Raw genomic sequence first — 25,315 nt, 5'->3', positions numbered from 1 at the left:
TCTACCTATAATGACCATATCAAATCAAGATTCTCACTATTCTTTCTTCCTATGATGACCATGTCAAATCAAGATTCTCACTATTCTTTCTTCCTATGATGACCATGTCAAATCAAGATTCTCACTATTCTTTCTACCTATAATGACCATATCAAATCAAGATTCTCACTATTCTTTCTACCTATAATGACCATATCAAATCAAGATTCTCACTATTCTTTCTACCTATAATGACCATATCAAATCAAGATTCTCACTATTCTTTCTGCCTATGATGACCATGTCAAATCAAGATTCTCACTATTCTTTCTACCTATAATGACCATATCAAATCAAGATTCTCACTATTCTTTCTACCTATAATGACCATATCAAATCAAGATTCTCACTATTCTTTCTTCCTATGATGACCATGTCAAATCAAGATTCTCACTATTCTTTCTACCTATAATGACCATATCAAATCAAGATTCTCACTATTCTTTCTACCTATAATGACCATATCAAATCAAGATTCTCACTATTCTTTCTACCTATAATGACCATATCAAATCAAGATTCTCACTATTCTTTCTACCTATAATGACCATATCAAATCAAGATTCTCACTATTCTTTCTACCTATAATGACCATATCAAATCAAGATTCTCACTATTCTTTCTACCTATAATGACCATATCAAATCAAGATTCTCACTATTCTTTCTGCCTATGATGACCATGTCAAATCAAGATTCTCACTATTCTTTCTACCTATAATGACCATATCAAATCAAGATTCTCACTATTCTTTCTACCTATAATGACCATATCAAATCAAGATTCTCACTATTCTTTCTTCCTATGATGACCATGTCAAATCAAGATTCTCACTATTCTTTCTACCTATAATGACCATATCAAATCAAGATTCTCGCTATTCTTTCATCCTATAACTCACTGTTCTTTCAGCCTATAATAACCATGTCAAATCAGGATTCTCGCTATTCTTTCTACCTATTATGATTATGTCAAATCAGGATTCTCGCTGTTCTCTTTACATATAATGACCGTTTCAAATCAGGATTCTCGATGATCTTTCGACTTATAATTTCAAGCCATTAACATAGAGCCCACTTTACTGGTGCATATTACTCTGGTGGCAGTAGAATAAGTAGTATAGGTAGTAACATAAGGCATATATTGAAACTAACATCTGTTCCATCCAGCCTGAGATGAGTTTTTCTCATAATCCTTGGACAATGGGATGCTTGAATGAAATTTATAACATGAAATGACTTTGTTAGACTTTCATGCTAATTTCTAAAATGCATGTTTCCGATGAAACATCAATCTGAGTCTTTTACATTGACTATTCAGTGTTCCAATTCTATGCTCTTGATTTAGCTTAAACTTTAATTATAATAATTGAAATACATTTGAATTTTGAGAAATAAATGTCAAACTTTATTTCTCTATCACCTTCAACATCTTTTAAGTCTACAAAATTCAAGGGAGTCAAATTGTTATTTTGGATCACCTCAACATGTCCTACTTCTAAACATTTTAAGGGAGTCCAAATTTAACCTTGTATCAGTTCCAACCTTTCATAAATCTGCACATTTTAAGGGAGTCCAACATTAGTTTTGTATCACTTCCAACGTGCCCTAATTCTGCACATTTTAAGGGAGTCCAACATTAGTTTTGTATCACTTCCAACATGTCCTAATTCTACACATTTTAAGGAAGTCCAACATTAGTTTTGTATCACTTCCAACATGTCCTAATTCTACACATTTAAGGGAGTCGAACTATAAAACGTCATACTTAGTCTAATATAAAAATATTTTCTTTCCTCTTGGTAAAATAATGCATCAAGGTCCATCACTCAGCAATTAAAGACCTGCATTCGTAAGCATGTAATTCGAAATCGAGCTTTAAGATAATTTCTTCAAGCTTCACTATATAAAAAATGTGGACTTAGAGCCTAAGATCACGATTACGTTATATGATTTTTCATTAAAATCTCGTATTAACGCGTTTATCCTTGTCAATTCCGCACGCAACCTCGAACATCGGAAACATAGATCTGCTATCACATAATGTTCCGGGTGATTTTTTTTTCTTCAAATGAACACAAATTACAGAGTTTTTTCAACGGTCATTTTCGACTGGCTGATAGTGAACATTCAATATCCAACTCAAAATCAGAATTTTCTAATCTCCAGGCTATATCGTGTGATTTTCGTACCTTTGGTGAGGTATATACACATGTTAATGCGGGGGTTTTGGGGGGGGGGAGGTGAAGTTTGTTTTATTGGTTTTAACGGCACTTTTATCACTTTATTAGCTATATGATTCCAAGGAAATACTAGCTGGATAACTTTTCTAAGGACACACGGTGGCAACCCGATTCGGGCTTGCCTTGCGGTCCGCAAGTTGATTAAGGTAAATAATTCCAAACGTGAACAAAAAGTGATATCTGTTTATACGTTTAATTTTCAGGTTTTCTCGTTCTGGATGAACAGGCAGCTACAATATCTACACCGATGGACACAGGCAACGAAACAAGTAAATATTTGTATGTTTCATTATCCTATTTACGGCCCATCCTTTCTCGTGTGTAGCATCCCATCCGAAAAAAGCAAAGCATAGACTCAACTATGCCATCGCACACCATTTAGTTTGTCTGGAGTTAAACGGAACACGCACAGACGAAATGTTATGTCTTGCCATGGGAATTTGAGTAAAGTATAAAAAGGATTCGAAAACGCCCATTTCTGATTACAATTCATCCACATTAAACAAGTGCACACGACAACTGCCGAATGGACAACTCACTAATGTAACACTTCTCCTAAAGAGATACTTACCGATACGACATTTTACCGGACGACAAAATCGACTAGTGGCAATTCGTTGAGAGGTCATAATGGAAAGTGACAATCTTTCCAATGGGTGTTTTACAAAGGAGTAAAGTTCACTTTTACACGAGGTTCGATGATTTCTTTGTAAAATGATTGTCTCAGACTAAGACCGTATTATTGAGAAGTTATACAAACATCGCATATGCGGATCTGATTAGCCCGATACATTTGATATGATCTTTTAGTCATTAACCATTGCAGATCCCATGACTTATGTTTTGTTCTCAGTTTTAATTAACTAGTTCTCATCTCATCTCACCTCCCATAACCTCACGCCCGATACTACATACTATATGTTGTAGGAGATGCCTAATTAATGTAATATTTTTCTCCTGGGATTCGTCTTGTGATGTTGTTCTAGGGGTCAAGGTTTTTAACCTTTTAAAAGCATGTGATTTATGTATAAAATCTGTCTTTGAATTTGAAGGAGTTTACTTTTCTTTTCCTTTATCATAATTTTGGATGATTTTTTGCGGTATATCTAAATTTTCTTTGCATTAAATTGCCAGGATTATGCCAATGTACACATAAATATATATACCTGTTGGGCGAAATCGTCACCGTCACGAGCTTTTGAACGGATGTTAGGGATATAATGACAGAATACTCTCGTTACGCAAAGAATACGTTTTTAAAACGTTGTTAAATTACCGTCGAGGTAATAGCCCATCTTCCCCTTTATATTTTATACCTTGTAGAAACTTTGTAGCCACCGGAACAAAAGTCACTCTGGTGTCGGAAAAAAAGTCAATTGCAGGTATAAAAAAATGCGTTATGATTTTAAGGAGGAGAAGAATAAATAGTACTTCAAAATATAGAAAAATGCTATCGATTGAAAATAAACGTTTAAAAGTCGTTAGGAAAATTATTCTTTCAGAGCGGCATTATTGAGATAATATTTTTTTTCTTCTTCAATTTGCGAACAATATCGGAAGACGATGAGTGGATTAAAAATTGTTTTCTTCTTCAAACTACGAGCAATATTGGAAGAAGAGTGAATTAAGTAAATATTTGTCATCTCAAGGATAAATACAGAAGCATATCCTAACTTCACTTAAATTTTCATATGATATTTCCGTAAAAAAAGAAAAGTGATTATCGAGAATTCGATATCGTATACAATCAATGTACGACATAGTTAGCTTACTCTGCATGCAATTTTTGCAATTAAATATCTTTGATATGATAGCAGGGTAACGTATCACATGCTGTGAATCTGATTAGCTTGGGGTATGATAAAAAAAGCTGTCTCCGAATTTCAAGTACAGGGAATTATCGAATGCATTCCAAAAGAAGATACATAAGAAATTTTGATACCTATTTTATTACTTGAAGACAATAATAAAAATCATCTTCAATATCAAATAGGCTTAAGAATGTATTTCCTTCTATTATAAGTGATAATCCAAAAGGTTTTGTGAAAGAGAAATTTATTGACTACAATACTAGAATTTTACATGTTTTTATGTACCACCTCGACAAGACAGATCAGTCTATTCTCTTACTAACTGATTGTCAAAATGCATTTCACTCTGTCGAATGGGACTTTTTGGAAAATACTCTGAAATCTTTTAACTTTGGTTATTCTGTTTGTTAGTGGTTCAGAATATTTTGCAACAAGCCTTAATTATGTGTCATTAACAATGGCCATCTCTCATTTCTTTCAGTTAGCGAGAAGGTGCCATCAAGGAGACCCATTAGCCCCATACCTATTTATTATTTGAATAAAATTTCTTTCTTTTGATCGCATAACTAACATAGATATTACCAGTGTATTTAAAAATGACAGAGAATTTAAACTGAGCTAGTGCGCGAATGATGTCTTTTTACTTTTGGATGGCTGTTCAGAATCTTCTAGGTCTACCAATGAAACACTTAACGGTTTTGCATCAGTCTCTGGTTTACATTGTAATATGTTAAAATGCAAAGTCAATGGGAGAAAAAGGAACCCATTTTCAGAAGAAGAAGAAAAAAATACTCATATACTGAAATAATTTTTCTGCTTAATTCTTTCGACTTTTAGTAATAGAGATCTCCTTAAGTTTAGATGATATGCAAAGTTAAATTGTTCGAATAAATTAAAAGAAGGTTTAAAAGCACTGATGGATTGCTGGATGAGGAGAAATTGGTACCTTATAAAAAAGAAAGATTTGATCAAATCATTGATTATTTATATATATATATATATATATATATATATATATATATATATATATATATATATATATATATATATATATATATATATATATATATATATATATATATATATATATATATATATATATAGGGAGAGAGAGATAGAGATACAGAATTATAAATATACACCAGACAGAACGGAAAGTGCTATCCATAAGATATGGAAGAATGCTTGATAATAGTAGGCAGAATTGATACTTTAATACAAATAATAATGTCATACAGGTTAGAATACATATATACATATATATATGTATATACATACATATTGGTGATGTGTATATAGACAAAATTTACAATTATAAATGGATTCGTTATAAAAGAAAATTTGGCAAGATATGATCATTGTCTTAGGAAATGGAAAAAGGAACCCTCGTTTTGGGATTAATACTTTTCTCATTTTATTCAAAATTTTGCTGATATTATGAGCTTTCATTTTTATACCAAATGGCAATCACACGGAATAAGATGTTTGATTTGTTTTAGTAATCAATGATCATTATTATACTTTTTGCTCACAATAATAATTTCAATGAATATTTTTAAATTATTTTAAAAAAAATAACTGGTCGTTGTTAAATCCAATATATAATTATATTAACAAAAGGAACGCTCTTGCCAACGTCAATTCAGAAAAAATGTACTATTAAGAATTTAAAATCTGTATATAATGACTTATTAAAAAGAAGAACAAATATACTTTATGGAAAATATGAGGCTTGGTTAAAATGAAGGTTCCAGGTATGAGATCAAACCTGTAAAGAAAATCTCTAATTTGAGCAAAGAAGCGTATCAAAGATATAAACTCAGTCGTTTTCCAGTTGACATTCATGTAAAAATATTATTGAAGTGGCTAGAGCGTCCGCCTCGGATGCGGGAGGTCGCGGGTTCGAACCCCGGCTGAGTCATAACAAAGAGTTATCAAAATGGTACTAGCAGCTGCCTCGCTTGGCGTTCAGCATTAAGAGGTTAGCGTTAGGACTGGTCGGCCTGGTGTTAGGATAATGTGATTGGGTGAGACATCATGCTACATGTATGGGACATGATGCCCCAGTACTAGACATCACAATACACCGCCAAACTGCATACATCGTAGCGATATGACTGGAAAATTTTTAAAGCTACGTTAATAATCTAAATCACACACACACACACACACACAATCATATGATTATCGCAACAAATCAATTTTCTGGGGGAAAGATCGTTGATACCTGTAACGTTTTTGAAAAGGAAGTTGAAAATATTGAATAACTATTTTATCATTGTCCTGTAACCGAAGAGTTTTGGAAATCCTTTACTGCTTGGATTAGAGAGAGAGAGAGAGAGAGAGAGAGAGAGAGAGAGAGAGAGAGAGAGAGATTAAATTTATATCTACTGAGACAGACTGTGTAAACTAGAAGTCAGGTGGTGTCAAATAAATACCTGAAATGTCGATTAAAAAAATATATAGCGGCACATATTTCTGTAGCATAACTAAACAGCATATTACAATTCCTTTCTCTACATTTTTTTTTTCGAATTTTCTGAGTTTGATTTTTCAAAGGATGCTCAAGGTTTATAGACATAAAGTCATTGCGTGAAAATGTATCGAAAACCGTTGTGTTTTCTCTTATGTTGTCTTTAACTATTTAATGCAGCTCACCCTTCCTTCCTTTCTCTCTCTCTCTCTCTCTCTCTCTCTCTCTCTCTCTCTCTCTCTCTCTCTCACACACACACACACACACACACAGAATGATGCAGCGGTTAAGGTTATTCATTAATGAACTGTATTTACAGTATATATTCTGTTAATTACTGCTTTGGCTTTAAGGTCGATTCTCTCATCCATACTCCAGTCTGCATAATGTCGCTGATCTTCGTGTTCACCAGAAAAGTTAGTTACGCTGAAACAGATAGCTAGCGAAGGGGGTGGAACTTAGCTGTCCTCGGACTTCCTAAGTCTGGAACTCAGAAAACGTTTTCATGCTCTGCCTCATGATTTGTTCTAAATTATGTTACATAATTGGGTATGATCACTACGTTTATCAACCAATCAGAGGAAGTGTTATACCTTCAGTCTGGGAGACTGAACAGTATGGCTGAAGAGCATCAGTCCGCGTCGAACGATTTTATTCACTTTTAGATTTCTAAAAGTTTACATTGGCTAATTCAAAGGTCACCAGAACCTAACTCCTAAGCAGACGCTGTCAGACCTTTACTTAGGACAGTCGAGATCTGATTTTAATCAGATCGGAGTACCTGGATTGTTTTTACCCATTGAATACAGAATTCTTTATACCTCTCTAGCTACACATAATTTATCGAATGTAATTTTCGTACTTAGCTAATACGACTTTTTGGAGAGGGCATGTGTAATTCATTTCAAATTTCCCCAGACTTGATACCGTCTTTGTGTTTTCATTTCTTCTTTAGCATGCATTCTCAGTGCAGAGGAGATAGTCTTCGTTCTGGATGCCTCGGGCAGCGTCGGTCAGGCTAATTTTAACTTAGTGAAGGACTTTGTTAAAACCGTCATTAGGAGTTTGAACATCGGTCCAGGTCCCAACCAGACACGTGTTGGACTCATCACTTACAACACCAATGCCATTATGCAAATAAGGATTAGAGATAACCACACGCTTCATGAATTAGAACAGGCGGTGGACAATATCGGATATACAACGGGTAAATTCTAAAGAATGTTTCATAGATCAATACGAAGGCAAGGGCATTGTCTTCTTCAATAATTAAATGACAAAAAAGTGTGTGGGAGTTGGGGTGGTGATATTTGTTGGGGTATATAGAATAACTAGTCGCCATTTGAGGCTCTTTATTAAAAAACATGTACAGGGAATGTTTATGTATATATGCAAGTACCTACATACGTATGTGTGCTTGTAAGCATGTATGTACATATGTAGGTATACACACACGCGATATATACAACTGTATATACAGATACCGATTTAAATATAATTTTCAAAGTGGGTTCGGGAGAGTGTTTTTTTTTAATAAAATTCCACGTAATAAAGAACGTGTAAATGTTTGACAAATCCATCATTTGTAAACATTTTGTTATATTGTTTACTTATTATTTATTTACTTAATAACTGAATATGTGTCACATATTTCAAGATAGATTTTTGTACTTATGGCAAATGTTAAGAGGTTTGCAAATCATGAGATTAAGCTAACATTAACAAAAACGATTTATCTTTGCAAAAACCCAGCAACTCGTACCTTACAAAATCAGTAATCACGTAGCCTATGAATATATGTTTTTGATATAACCAATATAGGGTTTTTTATCCACCATTTTAACTTTAGGTGGTTCCACAGAAACTGAGAAAGCATTGACCTTACTAACTGCAGAAGGGTTCCAAGGTATGCGCCCTGGCGCTAAAAGAACCGCCATTGTTATTACTGACGGACTGTCCACTCAGCCGAACCTAACGCAGCAAACGGCCAAGGCGGCCAGAGACAGCGGTATTCTAGTCTTTGCCATAGGAGTGGGCAGTCAAACAAACATGGATGAATTGAATGGCATTGCTAAAGATACTAAACAAGTGTTCCACGTGGACGATTTCAACGCTCTTAGTGGCATGGTAAAACAACTGACACAAGCTGCTTGTGAAGGTACATTAATAGAAACTCTTTTTGATAAGGCACAGTCCACACCTCTAATACACATCTCCAGTTCATTCTGAAGGTTAAGGGTAGCATTTAATTAGTACGTACTGAAACTCAAATCTTAAATATTCTATTCAAATGGGGATTCGTTCGTTACCACTTCTAGAGTGCAGAAGGTTTGATTTTAAAATGATACTTTGTGAGTGTCAAATCAAGGTATTTGATGGATGAATTAGCTGATCAGTATAGGGGCGAGCTATTCGTGATCCTGTTTATTCGGGTATTTTTTGCAATCAAACGAAAAAACCCAAGAATAAAACACACTGTCATTTCATTCGTCCGTTCGTCTATTCATGTTAGTTACTTGCTTAATATCGAAAAGTTATCATAAACACTGAAGATTGGTTTTTTTTCCTTGCAAGATATACGATTGGGGTTGGTCTTAAAAGTCGCCTACTGGTTTCATGGCTTTGAACCTTTCGGTTCATACGTGCTTATGAAGGAAACGGAGTATGAATACTAAAATGTGAAGGAAACAGAGTATGAATACTAAGATGTGAAGGAAACAGAGTATGAATACTTAGATATGAAGGAAACAGAGTATGAATACTAAGATGTGAAGGAAACAGAGTATGAATACTAAGATGTGAAGGAAACAGAGTATGAATGCTTAGATATGAAGGAAACAGAGTATGAATACTAAGATGTGAAGGAAACAGAGTATGAATACTAAGATGTGAAGGAAACAGAGTATGAATGCTTAGATGTGAAGGAAACATAGTATGAATACTAAGATGTGAAGGAAATAGAGTATGAATACTTAGAGGTGAAGGAAATAGAGTATGAATAGTAAGATGTGAAGGAAACGGAGTAGGAATGCTTAGATGCGAAGTAAATGATTTACTGAAAGTACTGAACAAAAGCAAGGAGATATTCTGCACTATTTTAGAGTCGGTGGTGTTTGATACAAACTGGAAGGGAGGTGGAGAACCGCGATTGTCGCGGATCCAAGGACAGTAGTACTCCGATGACGACAGTTAAAATATATCAGTGACAATACAGAATATACTTTCAAACCACATAAGAAAATAATGCAAAAATCATACCAAAAAAAATTGAAATGCAAAGGCGATAACGACACGTGTTAAACTTCATAAACTGTTCTAATAATTAGGGTAGGTGAGATTGCGATGAGGTTTATTTTAAATACGAAAATAATATTTTATTGATTATTAATTTCCTGCGATAGACTACATACTGTTACACTCTAAGAATGTAGTGTGGTTTTAGGTGCCTCGTCACAAGCACACAAGAGGTTGACACATCATTATTTAGTGAATTATTATTATTTATAATTCTTGCATGGATGATTAAGAATTTTCTAGCACTACTTGTGTAATAGAAATGGTGGTTCCTTTAGTTCATATGCTTTGGTTAAACTGGATAAATCGCGTCTCTTTTGCGTTATGGGTAAGTGAAACCTTAAAGGTCAGTTCTCAATGTCTCGTAATATGTGTCCGCACTGAACAGAATAATGCAGCTATAGGAAACCATAGAAAGAGATTGGAAATACGGACAGAAACAGACAACTCGTGCATCACACACACACATACATACACACACACACGCATATATATATATATATATATATATATATATATATATATATATATATATATATATATATATATATATATATATATATATATATATATATATATATATATACATACATACATACATACATATATATATATATATATATATATATATATATATATATATATATATATATATATATATATATATATATATATATATGTATGTATGTATGTATGTATGTATGTATGTATGTATATATATTCAAAAATGGACGGACATGGACATGTACTCACAAAGAAGTGACGGAACGGACACGTGAGTAGTTACTATTTTAATATATGGGTTTTCTATCCGTTTAATGGTGTTTGTTTTGATTATTATGCTGGTGATAACTGACGTTAATTTTGTGGGAATTTTCTGTATGTAGAGATTTTCACGGATACGATATTCTTACCAGTAACGTAAACGATACATTGTAGTAATTTAGCTATGTATCGCTAAATAACACAGAAATGGTTAAAGTTGATGGTTCAGTGTAAATATAATGTCACCTGTTCCTTTTTTAAGACTAGACCACGTGTTACCAACTTTTTCTTGTTCAAAATGGACGCTTAGTTTTCAAAAATATAAAGTTGTATCTTATAAATTTGTCATCATTATTATTGATTATTTAATGAATCTCTCTCTCTCTCTCTCTCTCTCTCTCTTAGTGTCTACATGTGTTAATTTTACTCTCAGGTATTACGAGGGTATTGTCAGGTTTAGAGTCATTTTCTTTACATTACTGGAATTTATTTAAGATACATATTCTTTGTGAATATCTAATTTAGTATATTTCTCTACTCCCATCGTTCTTGTCTGTGTTTAATGTATTTTATCTACTCCCATCATTCTTGTCTGAATTTAGTGTATTTTTCTACTGCCATCATACCTGTCTGTGTTTACTTTATTTCTCTTCTCCCATCATTCATGACTGTGTTTGGTGTATTTCTCTACTCCCATTATTATTGTCTGTGTTTAGTGTATTTCTCTACTTCCATCATTCCCGTCCGTATTTAATGTATTTCTCTGCTCCCATCACTCCTGTCTTCATTTTATGTATGTCTCTACTCGCATCATTCCTGTCTGTATTTCGTATATTTCTCGACTTTTATCATTCCTGTCTGTATTTCGTGTATTTCTCTACCCCCATCATTCTTGTCTGTATTTCGTGTATTTCTCTACTCACATCATTTCTGTCTGTGTTTCGTATATTTCTCTACTCCCATCATTCTTGCCTGTATTTCGTTTATTTCTCTACTCCCATCATTCCTGTCTGCATTTCGTGTATTTCTCGACTTTCATCATTCATGCCTGTAATTAGTGTATTTCTCTACTCCCGTCATTCCTGTCTTTATTTCGTGTATGTCTCCTCTCCCATCATTTCTGTCTGTATTTAGTATATTTCTCTAATCTTTCTGTATTTTGTGTATCTTTCTTCTCCCATCATTCCTGTCTCTATTTAGTGTAATTCTCAACTCTTGTCATTCCTGTCTGTATTTCTCTATTTGTCTACTCCCATCATTTCTGTCTGTATTTAAAATATTACTCAACTCTCATCATTCCTGTCTGTATTAAGTGTATTTCTCAACTCAAGTCATTCCTGTCTGTATTCAGTGTCGCTGATCAAACCGAGGTGAGAGTACATTTGTACTGTCTCGGAAAATATTCGAAGGGAGTGGAGCTTTGTTTTACTCTCACTTTCAAAGCCTGAAAGTTAGAGTATACACCGCCTGAATTAAACCATTCAAAGCACTCTCAATATAACAACAAAAGAGCAGCCAATACAAAAATTAATATAACCCAAACATTTTTTCGTATTATCTTTTGTGGTAAAAATTAGCATGTTTAAAAGTACTATTTATCAACGAAGCCCTCTACACCTTTTGATTATGAATATAATTTACACTCATCTTTTCTTCGCTAAGTCAAACTAATCTGGAAAAGGATCCATTTACAATGTATATGCTTGAGGCATTGTTTTCCCGCTCTAATGCTATCATAGGTATGCTTCACACATGACATCTGAGAGTCATATTCAGTTTAGATTTTATTAAGAATAAATCTTTTGTATTTCTTGGTTATTTTAAATTCAGAATTAGCACATGCGTGCTGTTTTTATGCGTTGTTCTTCTAATAACATAGTGTTAGTTTAACATAACCATAGATGAACACTTTCAACATTAAATAAGCTGATTTAAAACAATTATACAATGTAACTTTAGTGGTACAGTGATAATTTTAGTGGTACAGTGATAAATGTTAGTGGTACAGTGATAATTTTAGTGGTACAGTGATCAATTTTAGTGGTACAGTGATAATTTTAGTGGTACAGTGATCAATTTTAGTGGTACAGTGATAATTTTAGTGGTACAGTGATCAATTTTAGTGGTACAGTGATAATTTTAGTGGTACAGTGACACTTTTAGGTATGTTGTCCTTGAATATTGTTGAACTATCACACTTTTCACTATATTTTACAGCCATCAGACCTACAATGAGTAAGTATAAATTTGATTGACTTCAGTCAAGTGGTACATAGTTTGATTTCATTTAACGATATGATATTTCAGAAGAGTAAATGGCTTTTAATATAAGCATCTAAACATCAACACATTTAATTTGATAAAGGGATAAAGCTTCAATGCCTGAATTGTATCGACAGTAGAACGGCCGGATTCGATGCCCTTCAGATTGAGTATTTCCCCATTCCCTCATTTTGGTTGTGTGTGTGTGTGTGTGTGTGTGTGTGTGTGTTTACTAGCTCTATTTATTTTTTCTGTTAGTTATTGACTGTTAAGTGAATTTTCTTTTCAAACCTTTTAAAATGGTGTAAAGCCACCGTGTCTGCGTGCCGTTGGTTGGATTGTTTAAATGAAGAAGACTCGCCTTGTTCAAAATAGACTGTTTGCCATATCTTGGAAGACGCATATTAAAATAAGCAAGAACTATATGAACCGGTAATACTCGTACATTATGGTAACTATAGGCATCTGTCATACTCGTACATTATGGTAACTATAGGTACCTGGAATACTCGTACATTATGGTAACTATAAGTACTGGTAATGTTCGTACATTATGGTAACTATAGGTACCGTTAATACTCGTACCTTATGGTAACTACAGCTACTGGTAACGCTCGTACATTATGGTAACTATATGTACCGGTAATACTGGTACATTAGGGTAAATATAGGTACTGGTAATACTCGTACCTTTTGATAACAGAAGTTTTGATCTTATGATGACTGTTATGTCTATCAGTACAAGAATGCGGCGAATTTAAATAATTTATATCTCTAAATGTTGCTTTGGTTTTTCTTTTTTTTGGGGGGGGGGGGTATCATTAGGTCCTCGTGAGAAAAGAACCATTCTTTCAAAATGGTTAATTAAAAGTAAGCAGGTACAGCAACATCGCTAATGAAAGTTATTCGCTTTTCTCTTCCATGCATATTTTTAACTCTTTTTGGGAAAATACAGTTTCAGTGGAAGACATTTTACGCTTTATATCTATAAATATCACCGTGTTAATTGTAATTTAAACAAATTTCAGCGTGTATTGCAAAAGTTGCGGATGTAGTCTTCCTTCTTGACTCGTCTGGAAGCGTCGGTAGTGAAAACTTTGAAAAGATGAAACAGTTTGTTCAGCAGGTCGTCGATTTCTTTGACATTGGAACCAGTTACACCAATGTTGGTCTGATTGTCTTTAATGACCGTCCCAAAATAGAATTTCAGCTGAACAGGTATCATATGAAAAGTGAACTAATCGCAGCCATTAACCAGCTAGTTTATTCCCAAGGAGGAACGAACACAGCCACCGCACTGGAAACGTTGCGGACGGACGGTTTTGCATACGATAGAGCAACTGCGCCAAATATTGCCATCGTTGTCACTGACGGACTGTCTAAAAATCCAGATGCAACAAAAATTCAAGCTATGTTGTTAAAGGACCATGGAATAACGGTTTTTGCAATAGGCGTCGGCAACCACACAAACAGACAGGAACTTGAGACAATAGCGTCAGCTCCCGATCCAAGAACGAAGTATGTCTTCGAGGTTGGAGACTTTGATACGTTGAAGACTTTGGATGCTATTGTGGCACATTCCACTTGCGGAGGTAATTCCAACATACTTTGAAAATTCAAATTAAAATGTACGTGACCAAGATATAAAAAGTGGTTTTAGATATTTGGTTTAACTCCTCTTGTCTCTTATCTTCAGTCATCTATTTTACCATAGTTTATTTGCGTCGTCATGTGTGCCTTTATGCTTTCTGCATGTTCTATATATTTAGCTGACAAACTTCATTCTTTTACAACATAGTTGATTGAAATTGATATCATATATAAGAACAATACATGTTTGCTCCCAATTTGTATTGTTGACAGAACAATAGAAGATAAAATATGACATAGGCGGTATTTTTCGTTCTGATCTGGACAGTTGCAGAAGCTAGCTAGCTCTCTCTCTCTCATATATATATATATATATATATATATATATATATATATATATATATATATATATATATATATATATATATATATATATATATATATATTCATTCTACATCTGCTTATAATAGTGGTTTTAATAGCAAAGGTAATTTCAAAGGTATATTTTCTGAATGCTTTTTCACTACTCCCTCTGGAGCTCTGGAGTGTTACAGGCAGAACAAGGCTGACCTCAATGTTTCACCTAGTTTCTTCGGACTTGCCAGGTCTTTTTTAATTATTTGGGTGTGCTTTTATTTTCTTTGACAGAGTAATGCACGGAGAAATCAAACAACTTTACCAGTGTTTTATTTATAGAAGTTATTTTGATGGTTTACAGTAATTTAGGAAGCAATTAAATATTATCTATTTTGTTAAGTAAGTGTGTTTATTGTTTACTGGCTCTCTCTGGTAAATTTCATGCTTGGATGTTGGCATCCCACTCAAAGTTTCCTGATCTATTATATCAATAATGTAGCTAGTAAATTGTAGGCTTTAGAGTGAACACTTCCTATTTGTATCAACAAACTATAGTGTCAGCACAATACCTTTTACAAGGTGTCGGCAATAGTGTTAGCTAAATCATCCCACTTTAGTAACAGTTTTTAGATGACAACTTCTACAACATTTAACACAGACACTTCGCATTTGTACTTTAAGATACTGACCTTTTAAATTGGGGGGGGGGGCTATGATTTTCTTTTGAACTGAGATATTTTTTTTTATCTCAGGATAATTTCTTTTATTTCAGATATTATAATGATTATAATAAGGTGTTATTTTGCTATCAATCAGGGAAAGATTTTTTTCCAGCTATTGACAGATGGAATGTCTTTTATTATTAAGTGTCAGTTCCCTTCCCGGAATCATTAAATTGTTGGTCTCTTTTATAATTGCAGTATACCGTGGTACGTATCGCGGTATAATTAGAAAATGTTTCGTAATACTCAGCTCCACTATTTATAGCTTATGCTTTTTTTTCTCTTCATATTCAGTACAAATAGTTGAGACCCCGTTCATGACGACAACATCATCAATAGATACCACTAGACACGGCTGTTTTGACGCGATTGATGGCTGCGAAACGTATGGCCGGGACGCATGTTCTGATTACGAGCCTTGGGCGCGGGCGCATTGCATGCGCTTTTGTGAGTTCTGTCCACATTACGGTATGTCATAATTTCCACCAACACCACATTCGTCATCATCATAATCATTAAAAACAAAAAGAACAATACACAATGACAATTTTAATAATGATTTTAATAATGAAAAAATAGTAGTAATATCATCAACAACAACAACTGCTGCTACTACTCCTACTACTTCTAACCTAACCACCACCACCACCATTACTACTAGTGCTATATCCGCCAAAGATGTTGCTACTACCATTACCACCATCACATTAACGTCTTCTATGGCAATTTGGCCACCCTCTATCTTCATCCTTTGTTTTTACAGCGAGCAAGGATTTCAACACATTACTAACATCAAAACACTAATAAAGAAGAACGATCATACCTAAAAACATTAGACCGTACAATTTCTTCGGATAATAATAATAATAATAATAATAATAATAATAATAATAATAATAATAATAATATAGGTAGTAGTAGTACGTGTGCCACTAATAATAATAATAATAATAATTATTATTATTATTATTATTATTATTATTATTATTATTATTATTAAAATTATTATTATTATTAGTATTAGTATTATTATTATTTCTTTGATATAATATTTTATCACATTGTCTTAATGTTTGAAATATACTTTTTTATACTATATTGTTACAAACTTAAAATTCTCTTTAGCAATGACAGGAACGACCACGGAAGCTCCTTGTGGTGATAAGATTACAAACTGCCATGAGTATGGGACTTACATTTGTACGGAGATTAGTATGATACAGTGGACCACCGAACACTGCAAGAAATACTGTGCACTTTGTGGTATGTAACTTAGAGGGAGATTGGCATCTGTTATAATTTGAAAAGCCAAACTCTGTCGTACAGTTTATGCAATGCTGGAGGTGACAGACGAATTTTGAAGACTCTCCCAAAGCATTAAATGCAACCAACAAAATGTTCAGCTATGACGGACAATTGAATAAACTATTTATCGGAAAAAGTAAAAGAACAAAATATTTTGGATTTTCTAATTATCTGTATTGATTAAATATTCCGCTCCAACAATTCAGAGTAAACTTCAGAATTTGGAATGCCTTCGCAATAAAACCTATGCAGTCTTTTATTACAAACAAAAAGGAGTGTCTTTCAGCACGAGAATAACTTTCAAATATCTGAATACGAGTGTCCGAGGTGGGTGGTTGTAAATGCTGATATAACAAAACCAAGGACAGCGAATAATAAAACATAAGCCGAAGACAAAACGTGTTGTTAAGCTTTAGCCAAAATATCTAAGACGGACAAAACTTTAGCAAGGCTCCACATGATGCCAACGATATTACAGTATAATGGCGGTTCATGGGTTAAAAGACTGGTAGAATTTCTCTTAGCATCTTAGCATCTTATTTCCTTGTCTTTTATCAAAAAGTAATAGATGTTGATATATCTATATTTTGCAAGGCAATGGTACCCTTCCTCACGAGAAGCCAACCACAGCGACCCCGCCGTCAACTTCAACATCGGGTAAGTGCGTATTTCATTTTTCTTAAACGATTTCAAGGGAAAACCAAAAATATTTTAACGACTGATTTAATAGTTACGTTTCTTCAACACGCAACTTTCAGTGTGATTGAGAAACACACATACACACACAGAGCCAATAATAATAATAATAATAATAATAATAATAATAATGCAAATAATAATAATATTTGGTAGAATTATCATCGTCTCTTTGGCATTAGTTTAGTTATTATTTTGGTTCACGACAAAAAAATCTTCATTGTCAGATGTTCGAAAACATTGTAAAATTAGAAAACGTTGGAAAAATTGAGATAGAACCTGCACGAATCGTTACAGGTCTACCGATTTATTGTTCTAAGAGTTTCTTTACTGATTCGAAAACTCGTGTGTAACGAAGGAAAAAGATGAAATTGTCCATAACATATTCGATTATAACTAATCAAGTACCTATTTAAGCGATTGTCTTCCACAAAGGAAATGCAAGGCACCTCGGTACCGTCTTCGCAACACTCAAAGCACCACATCAGTTCGTACCTTACCAGATTTGTCAGATGTCTTTTTGCCCCACATACGATTGTTTTTGGAACTCTCTTTCTCTATGGTGATGTCCAAAATGCTTCTAATCTATCAATTTTTGAAAATGTTTATTTAATCCAATCTTTACAGGCCATCAATATATGTTGTTAGAAATCATCACATTAATAGATACACACATAACATCGACACCCCCATCCAGTCTTCACAGAGTTAGCTTACTTTAATGCAGAACAGTACTCTTCAACTGCACCTTATTTAATATTCAAAGATCCCAGCTTTTTCTCGCTGTCTTTCAACTCGCGCCTTATCTGACGCTAGATGTATTACTAAAATGCGATGTAGAACTAAGTAATGAAACAAACTCAATAACATTCCCGTATGTTCAAAAATATATCTATGAAACTTAGCATTTTACGTACTTCTAATCATATTTTAAGGAATAAATCTGTATTAAAAATAACAAAATAAAAGAAATGGACCAAAGTGACTGTAACCAATAAAATGACTGTTCTTTTCCCCCTCTTATTAATTGTTGATCTAATTATAGACGTATATGTTTCTTTTGTTTTAACTTAAAATAGTACATGCCTTTTAAAACAAGTATGACATAGTTTTCAGATAGATTATGACTCTATGGTCTTAAAACAAGTAAAAAAAAGAGTGAAAAACAACAAGTTTTGTAAAGCTGAAAATTATAATTTGTCTCTAAATTACAAAGTGTGTGAAATCCTAAATGCTGCATCAAGTCCAAGGTATCGAGTAATCCGAATGAGTTCCAATGTTATTCCGAATGACTTTCACTAATGTGTTATGTATTCTTGAATCCCAGTGATATAATGCAAAAATGTCCTTAAATAAATTCACGGTAATTCCTAATAGCTGTTATAGATCAAAATGCCTTTAAATGAATGCTAGAGCACTAATTTCAGCGAATGATTATTAAAGTAAATAAATGATCACAACCAAATATCCTTCCATAATTAATATTAAGACTAGGAATGTACAATTCCACGTAATAATTCTCTTGTATAGATTACTGAAACACAATATATATGGATTCAATAATAATCTCAACTCGTAAACCCGATTAGCTGTTTTAACACTGACTGATCAGGAATTAGGTCAGCCTGACCTTTTCAAGAACTCATGTCCTGAAGTCAGATCACGTGATGCTTTCTTGAATTTCATTGCATCTCAGCATTGGGACTTTTTTAATCAAGTACGCACTATATAAGAATGACTCGTCTTTAAGGTGCGATCTTAGATCGATAAGAAAATTAGTATTTAAATTGTTATTAACTAAATGGCCCTTTCAAATATAGATGTGAAAATAATATGCATAGTATAGATATAGATAACAATACGTTTAAATTTGTCTTTACAAAACTAATATCACCCCAGGAACATATTTTTATGTTCTGGGAAAGGAAATAGATCAGATGGTTAAACAGTGTCCAATCCCATGCTATTTAATAAGCAGCAATAAAATATCCAAATGAAGGATTTAATCGATAAACTTATAAACGACATCACCTTAATTAAATTGAGATTTATTCATTCGCGTAAGTTTTTCTAAATTGCTTGTGCATCGATCAAGAGATATTGGACTCAATTAATGCATAAATTGCATTGTATTTTGTCAGACGGTGTGTGCCGGAACAGGCTTAATAACTGCCACGAATATAACAATAACACGTGTACAGAGAAGAGTTATCGCACCTGGGCTCAAGAAAATTGTGCAGAGTTCTGCGGATTCTGCACTAATTACAATGTCATAAAGGGTATACAGGCCTCAACCGGAAACTACACGTAAGATTCTTGACTATACATTGCCATGACAAGATATTCGGAACACCAATTACCAAATGAATATATAAAGACAAATTATAAATACAGATGTGTGTCATGTACGAAAGCCAAATATCTTGGGGCGCCAAAACCCATAGGTGCATCATCGCCGCCCTATGCACCATTTATCCTTAGTACACTATTGACAGCTTAACTTCTCACAAGTCTAACTCAAAATAAATGATTCAGCGTTGAAAAAGAACATTTCTCCTCCTTCAAATGACACCTAGAGCACCGAAAAGGGAGTCATGATTAAAATTATGAATGAAGCTGATTAAAGAATGCAAAGGGTATATTTATTTAAATAATTCTAATTTCTCCTCTTGAAGAATGTCTAAAACAGATCTGATATCTGATGTTCATTATAAGTTGGATCTGGTAACTGATGTTCATTATAAGTTGATCTGATAACTGATGTTCTTTATAAGTTGGATCTGGTAACTGATGTTCATTATAAGTTGGAGCTGATACCTGATGTTCATTATAAGTTGGATCTGGTAAATGATGTTTATCATAAATTGGATCTGATAATTGATGTTTATTATAAGCTGGAGTTGGTAACTGATGTTTATTATAAGTTGGATCTGATACCTGATGTTCATCATAAGTTGGAGCTGGGAACTGATGTTCATTATAAGTTGGATCTGATACCTGATGTTCATTATAAGTTGGAGCTGGTAACTGATGTTCATTATAAGTTGGAGCTGGTAAGTGATGTTCATTTTAAGTTTGAGTTGGTAACTGATGTTCATTTTAAGTTTGAGTTGGTAACTGATGTTCATTATACGTTGAAGTTGGTAACTGATGTTCATTATACGTTGAAGCTGGTAACTGATGCTCATTATACGTTGGAGCTGGTAACTGATGTTTATTATAAGTTGGAGCTGGGAACTGATGTTCATTATAAGTTGGATCTGATACCTGATGTTCATTATAAGTTGGAACTAGTAACTTATGTTCATTGAAAGTTGATCTGATAACTGATGTTCTTTATAAGTTGGAGCTGGTAACTGATGTTCATTATAGGTTGGATCTGGTAAATGATCTTTATTATAAATTGGATCTGATAATTGATGTTTATTATAAGTTGGAGTTGGTAACTGATGTTTATTATAAGCTGGATCCGATAACTCATGTTTATTATAAGTTGGATCTGATAACAGATGTTTGTGATACGTTGGAGCTGGTAACTGATGTTCATTATACGTTGGAGCTGGTAACTGATGTTTATCATAAGTTGGACCTGGTAACTGATATTCATTATAAATTGGAGCTGGTAACTGATGTTATAAGTTGGAGCTGGTAACTGATGTTCTTTATAAGTTGGAGCTGGTAACTAATATTCAGTATAAGTTGTAGCTGGTAACTGATGTTCATTATAAATTGGAGCTGGTAACTGATGTTCGTTATACGTTGGAGCTGGTAGCTGATGTTCATATTAAGTTTGAGGTGGTAACTGATGTTCGTTATACGTTGGAGCTGGTAACTGATGCTCATTATACGTTGGAGCTGGTAACTGATGTTTATTATAAGTTGGAGCTGGTAACTGATGTTCATTATAATTTGGAGCTGGTAACTGATGTTTATTATAAGTTGAAGCATAACACATACATGTTATTGTATTTGTACTGTGTACTCTTTGTTGTATAACCTAATCGCACGCTCGTAGGCCACTGCTAAAAGAATTTGTCATTCAAGATATCGGACACATGTACTTACAGGCAGAACATACAGAATGCCCTACGCCCGGGACAAGCTCAAATTCGGCCCGTGCGTACTATATTTGCAAACGTTTTTGCCCATGACCAAATCTGAAATATTGAGTCAGAATTATAGCGACAGGGACAGAGGCAGACAGAGATATATCAACTTACCCAACCTCAGGGACAAGCCCAAATTCGTCCGGCATTATAAGTTTGCAAACTACTTGCCCATGGACAAGTTTAAAACATTGTGTGTGTGTATGTATGTATGTGCGTGTGTGTGTGTGTTTGTGAGAGAGAGAGATAGAAGGAGAGAGAGAGGTCGCGCTTAATTGTACTGCAAGTTTCAATTTGTGCGAATATCAGAACCCTTATTTACCATTTTTATTCATCTATCCATTCGGTGTTACCACCCACTGTTAAAGTTCGTCAGTTCGGTCGTGCTATCCGTGTCCAAGTCAGTGTCGCATTTTCTTGCGTAGATAGAATAATGTGAGTGTTTAAGCAAGTTTTGATAAATATAAAATAAAGATTTATTGTTTATTTTGATATGTATGTTGATCTCGTAATATTTTAAGTGTAATGAACTTGTCGACTTTTGCCTCCCAACTTAGCAGCATGCAGTGTTTGGACACTTCCCTCCCTAATCATAGTGCTGACCATTCAAACTGCATGCCGATTTTCTTTTCCAATGAAATGTGACGAGCCTGCCGCCAAGGTTGGTTTGCCAATGATTGTTTTAATGCATGTCGTCAATTTCAAGGTGATTTGGCTATGTCTTTTTTAATGACGTAACTTTCGCGATTTATATTTCAGGTATGTTTCGAAATAAAAGACATTCATCTATGATGATTAGCAACACGTATTTCTCTAAATATACCGAAGAATCTATTATGCAAGAGCGGTTTTAATCATCTATAACTGACATAATAATTCAATCACAACCGTTGTTTGGTTTTTTTTGGAGATAAATACCGCAGAAAGGAACAAACAACTCGGTGAATAGGATAAGAAGGAGGCAATCGGGTTGGTTTATATTTATTGATTTTGATCTATGTACGAAAACACGGTTTTGAGAAACTGTAGTAGATATGGCAATAATTATTTAAGTAAGATTTTCATATAGAAATGTACAGGAGAAAACTGCGTACTAACTACATACTACTACAGGTTCTCAAAACTGATTTCGTACATAGATTAAAATCGATAAATATATACAAACCCAAACAGTAGCTAACTAACGAGGGGGGAGATGGGGCGGTTGCTCCGGGTGCCAGAAGGCCACTGAACCTAACCCAATCCTTCTCGTTCTAGTCTCGTTTCTTCCTTTCCGTTGTATTTGTTAAAGAGTAGAAGGTGTGACTGTGTTACACGACACTGATTCATAATTACTGTCTGGCAAATAATTGCAGAGATAAAATTAGTGTGGGCAAAACATGCAGGTCTGTAAAATAAATAAATACAAAACCGTTGTCATTTACAAGTCAAGCTTGCTGCGTTGTTCTTTTCAGTCGGAGGGATGAGTGTATTAGCGTATTGCAACATAAACAAACAAAATGAAAAGTAAACTTGACAAAATTCCTACGATCAGATCTGATAAATGTGTTGTGCAGTCAAAATGCCAGTATTATGATACGAAACTTGCAAAAAATTCCATTCGTCGTGGATTTATAGGTAAACATAGTTTGAGTTTGACTTAGTAACTGATCAAATGATCTGCAGCCAATGTATAGAATATATTTCTATCTATGAACCAGTCTTTCCTGTTCTAACTACTTTGGCCTTCTACTTTTCAGCTATCAAATATAAATTCTAACTTTGTTTCCTTACCTAACTACCTGTGTAGATGAACTATTATATATATTTCTTAATGACTTTAATGATTGACGTAATTATCAACGTGCAAAGAGGAAAAAATAAAACGTTTATTTGTTAAATAAATGCAGCAAAATTTCACGAAAACCCATATTTTATTTTATAAGGGACAGGTCCAGTTTAAGGTCAGCTCACGCCGGGCCAATTTTAATTTTATAAAATTTATGGAAACAAAAATATTGTAACCTTGCGTTAATTTCGTCAAATATATTGACAATTTGTATGGATCACGCATGCGCGCGCGTATGTGCGTGTGTGTGCGTGTGTTGTCGATTGACAAGGATTTATTTACTTAATGACTGCCTATGTCACATGGCCTAGGTCGGTTGTACATGAAGGAATAAAATTGTGACCAAAAGATAAAACTGTGGGCTTATTTCATGAATAAATTGATCGTATTTTTTTCTTCAGTTGTCCGGACTGGAAGTTGCCTAAGGAATGCATCATGACGACGATACCAGGCAGCGCATGCCCAATGCCAGCCTGTCCTCCTGGCTATACGTTAACTGTAGAGCTACCAAAAAATTAAGGCTGAAACTTAATCGACATGTCTACAAAAAGCCTTACACAACTGTTTTGATTGATGAGTGGAAGTAAAATTTATTAAAATGATACATATCGTTGTGGCTTGCTTTATTATGAAATAAGCCATATGGATAACAGTCAATATATTTAATGGTTGTCAGGCGCGTCAGCACCGGAAATATAGTTAAGATGATCCCAGAATGACATCGGAAATATAGATAGGTTGATAACAGAATGACTAGTAACGAGTGAATTCGACGCAGAACTGTTTTGTAATCATGCATTTTTAAGAAATATAGTTTTTTCTTTAAAAGTACAGGTTTAATAAGAATTCATACCTTTATGCATATTTTCAACTAGTTTTCTATTTGTCTACACTTATTTGTTTTTTAAGTTGCAGAAACAGAAATAAGAAGAAAATAAAACATGCAAAGTGAATTAAAACATGCAAAGTGAGTCGAGTAAACAGGAGTTTGTTTGGTTTTCATTTATGAAACAAATGTTAAGGTGAAAGATAAACCGATAAGGACCAATGTCAGTAAAATACATCAGTGTGCTATGTTACAAGATTTTGCAATATGGTGTTAATTTTTGGAGGAACGTCGTTTTGGGGAAAGCTGTTGAAATCCAATGAAAGTGTAGCAAACAGAAGTAGAAGTGCGATTTACGGACTGGTCGATTGTGGGGTAAGTTACCAAATTTTGGCCTAAGATCATGTGGACACTGGCAGAATCGAGATATAAAATTTTCTGAAAATTAGGAGAACGGCGCGCATTAATGAGTAAAAGGGCAACTCAGTCTGGATTGGAATGATGGCTGTCTGGAAATAAAGGTTGAGGATTAGGCTAAGCACATCTCTAATATTTTCAACCTAAGCCAAAAGAAAACAAATGCCATTTCAAACGCTGCAAATTTATGTTTTTCTTCGAACAAGATTTATGTACAGCATGTTCTGTCTTGAAAATGGACAGTAAATAAGCAAACGATTTCGCAAAACTAGAAATTCAATATTAAACGATTGCTCGTTTCAGATTCCGTTAATAGCTTACATCTTTTTTAAGAGATAAAAGTAAAGACACAGAAATACATGTATTTATTTTAAACAATAGTTACTGTTCTCTTAAACGTTTTACATAAAAATTAATGCATGAAGAAAAATAGTCACGATTGATTTTACATGAAACACCAAAAAAGTTTACGGATCCGACATTTTCAAATCGTATTTTTTTCTCTTCAAAATGCAACTTAAAGAAAGATTGTTCTTTAATATTCATTCCACAATTAACAAGAAAGATTCATTTTAATGTGAA

The 25,315-nt window shown here is 33.9% G+C and overlaps 1 protein-coding gene across 2 annotated transcripts in view; it reads left to right on the top strand.

The window, feature by feature from the left end:
* LOC149774889 (matrilin-1-like) overlaps positions 1-24,092 on the top strand; it is a 30,033-nt gene extending 5,941 nt beyond the window's left edge. For both annotated transcript variants that reach the window (XM_089944631.1, XM_089944632.1), the window contains exons 4-13: positions 2,485-2,550; positions 7,521-7,772; positions 8,415-8,723; positions 12,842-12,859; positions 13,915-14,478; positions 15,850-16,023; positions 16,681-16,818; positions 17,455-17,517; positions 19,698-19,863; positions 23,892-24,092. In XM_089944631.1, coding sequence (XP_089800757.1) covers positions 2,485-2,550; positions 7,521-7,772; positions 8,415-8,723; positions 12,842-12,859; positions 13,915-14,478; positions 15,850-16,023; positions 16,681-16,818; positions 17,455-17,517; positions 19,698-19,863; positions 23,892-24,009 — 1,868 coding nt within the window. In that variant the 3' untranslated portion in view covers positions 24,010-24,092. The remainder of the gene's footprint in view (positions 1-2,484; positions 2,551-7,520; positions 7,773-8,414; positions 8,724-12,841; positions 12,860-13,914; positions 14,479-15,849; positions 16,024-16,680; positions 16,819-17,454; positions 17,518-19,697; positions 19,864-23,891) is intronic.
* The last annotated feature ends 1,223 nt before the right edge of the window (positions 24,093-25,315 follow it).

The sequence above is a fragment of the Sinohyriopsis cumingii genome, unplaced genomic scaffold (assembly GCF_028554795.1).
Source record: "Sinohyriopsis cumingii isolate HCF-2022 unplaced genomic scaffold, ASM2855479v2 utg000088l, whole genome shotgun sequence".
Classification (NCBI taxonomy): domain Eukaryota; kingdom Metazoa; phylum Mollusca; class Bivalvia; order Unionida; family Unionidae; genus Sinohyriopsis; species Sinohyriopsis cumingii.
The sequence above is the reverse complement of the archived record's forward strand: the minus strand, read 5'-3'. Positions and strand labels throughout refer to the sequence as shown.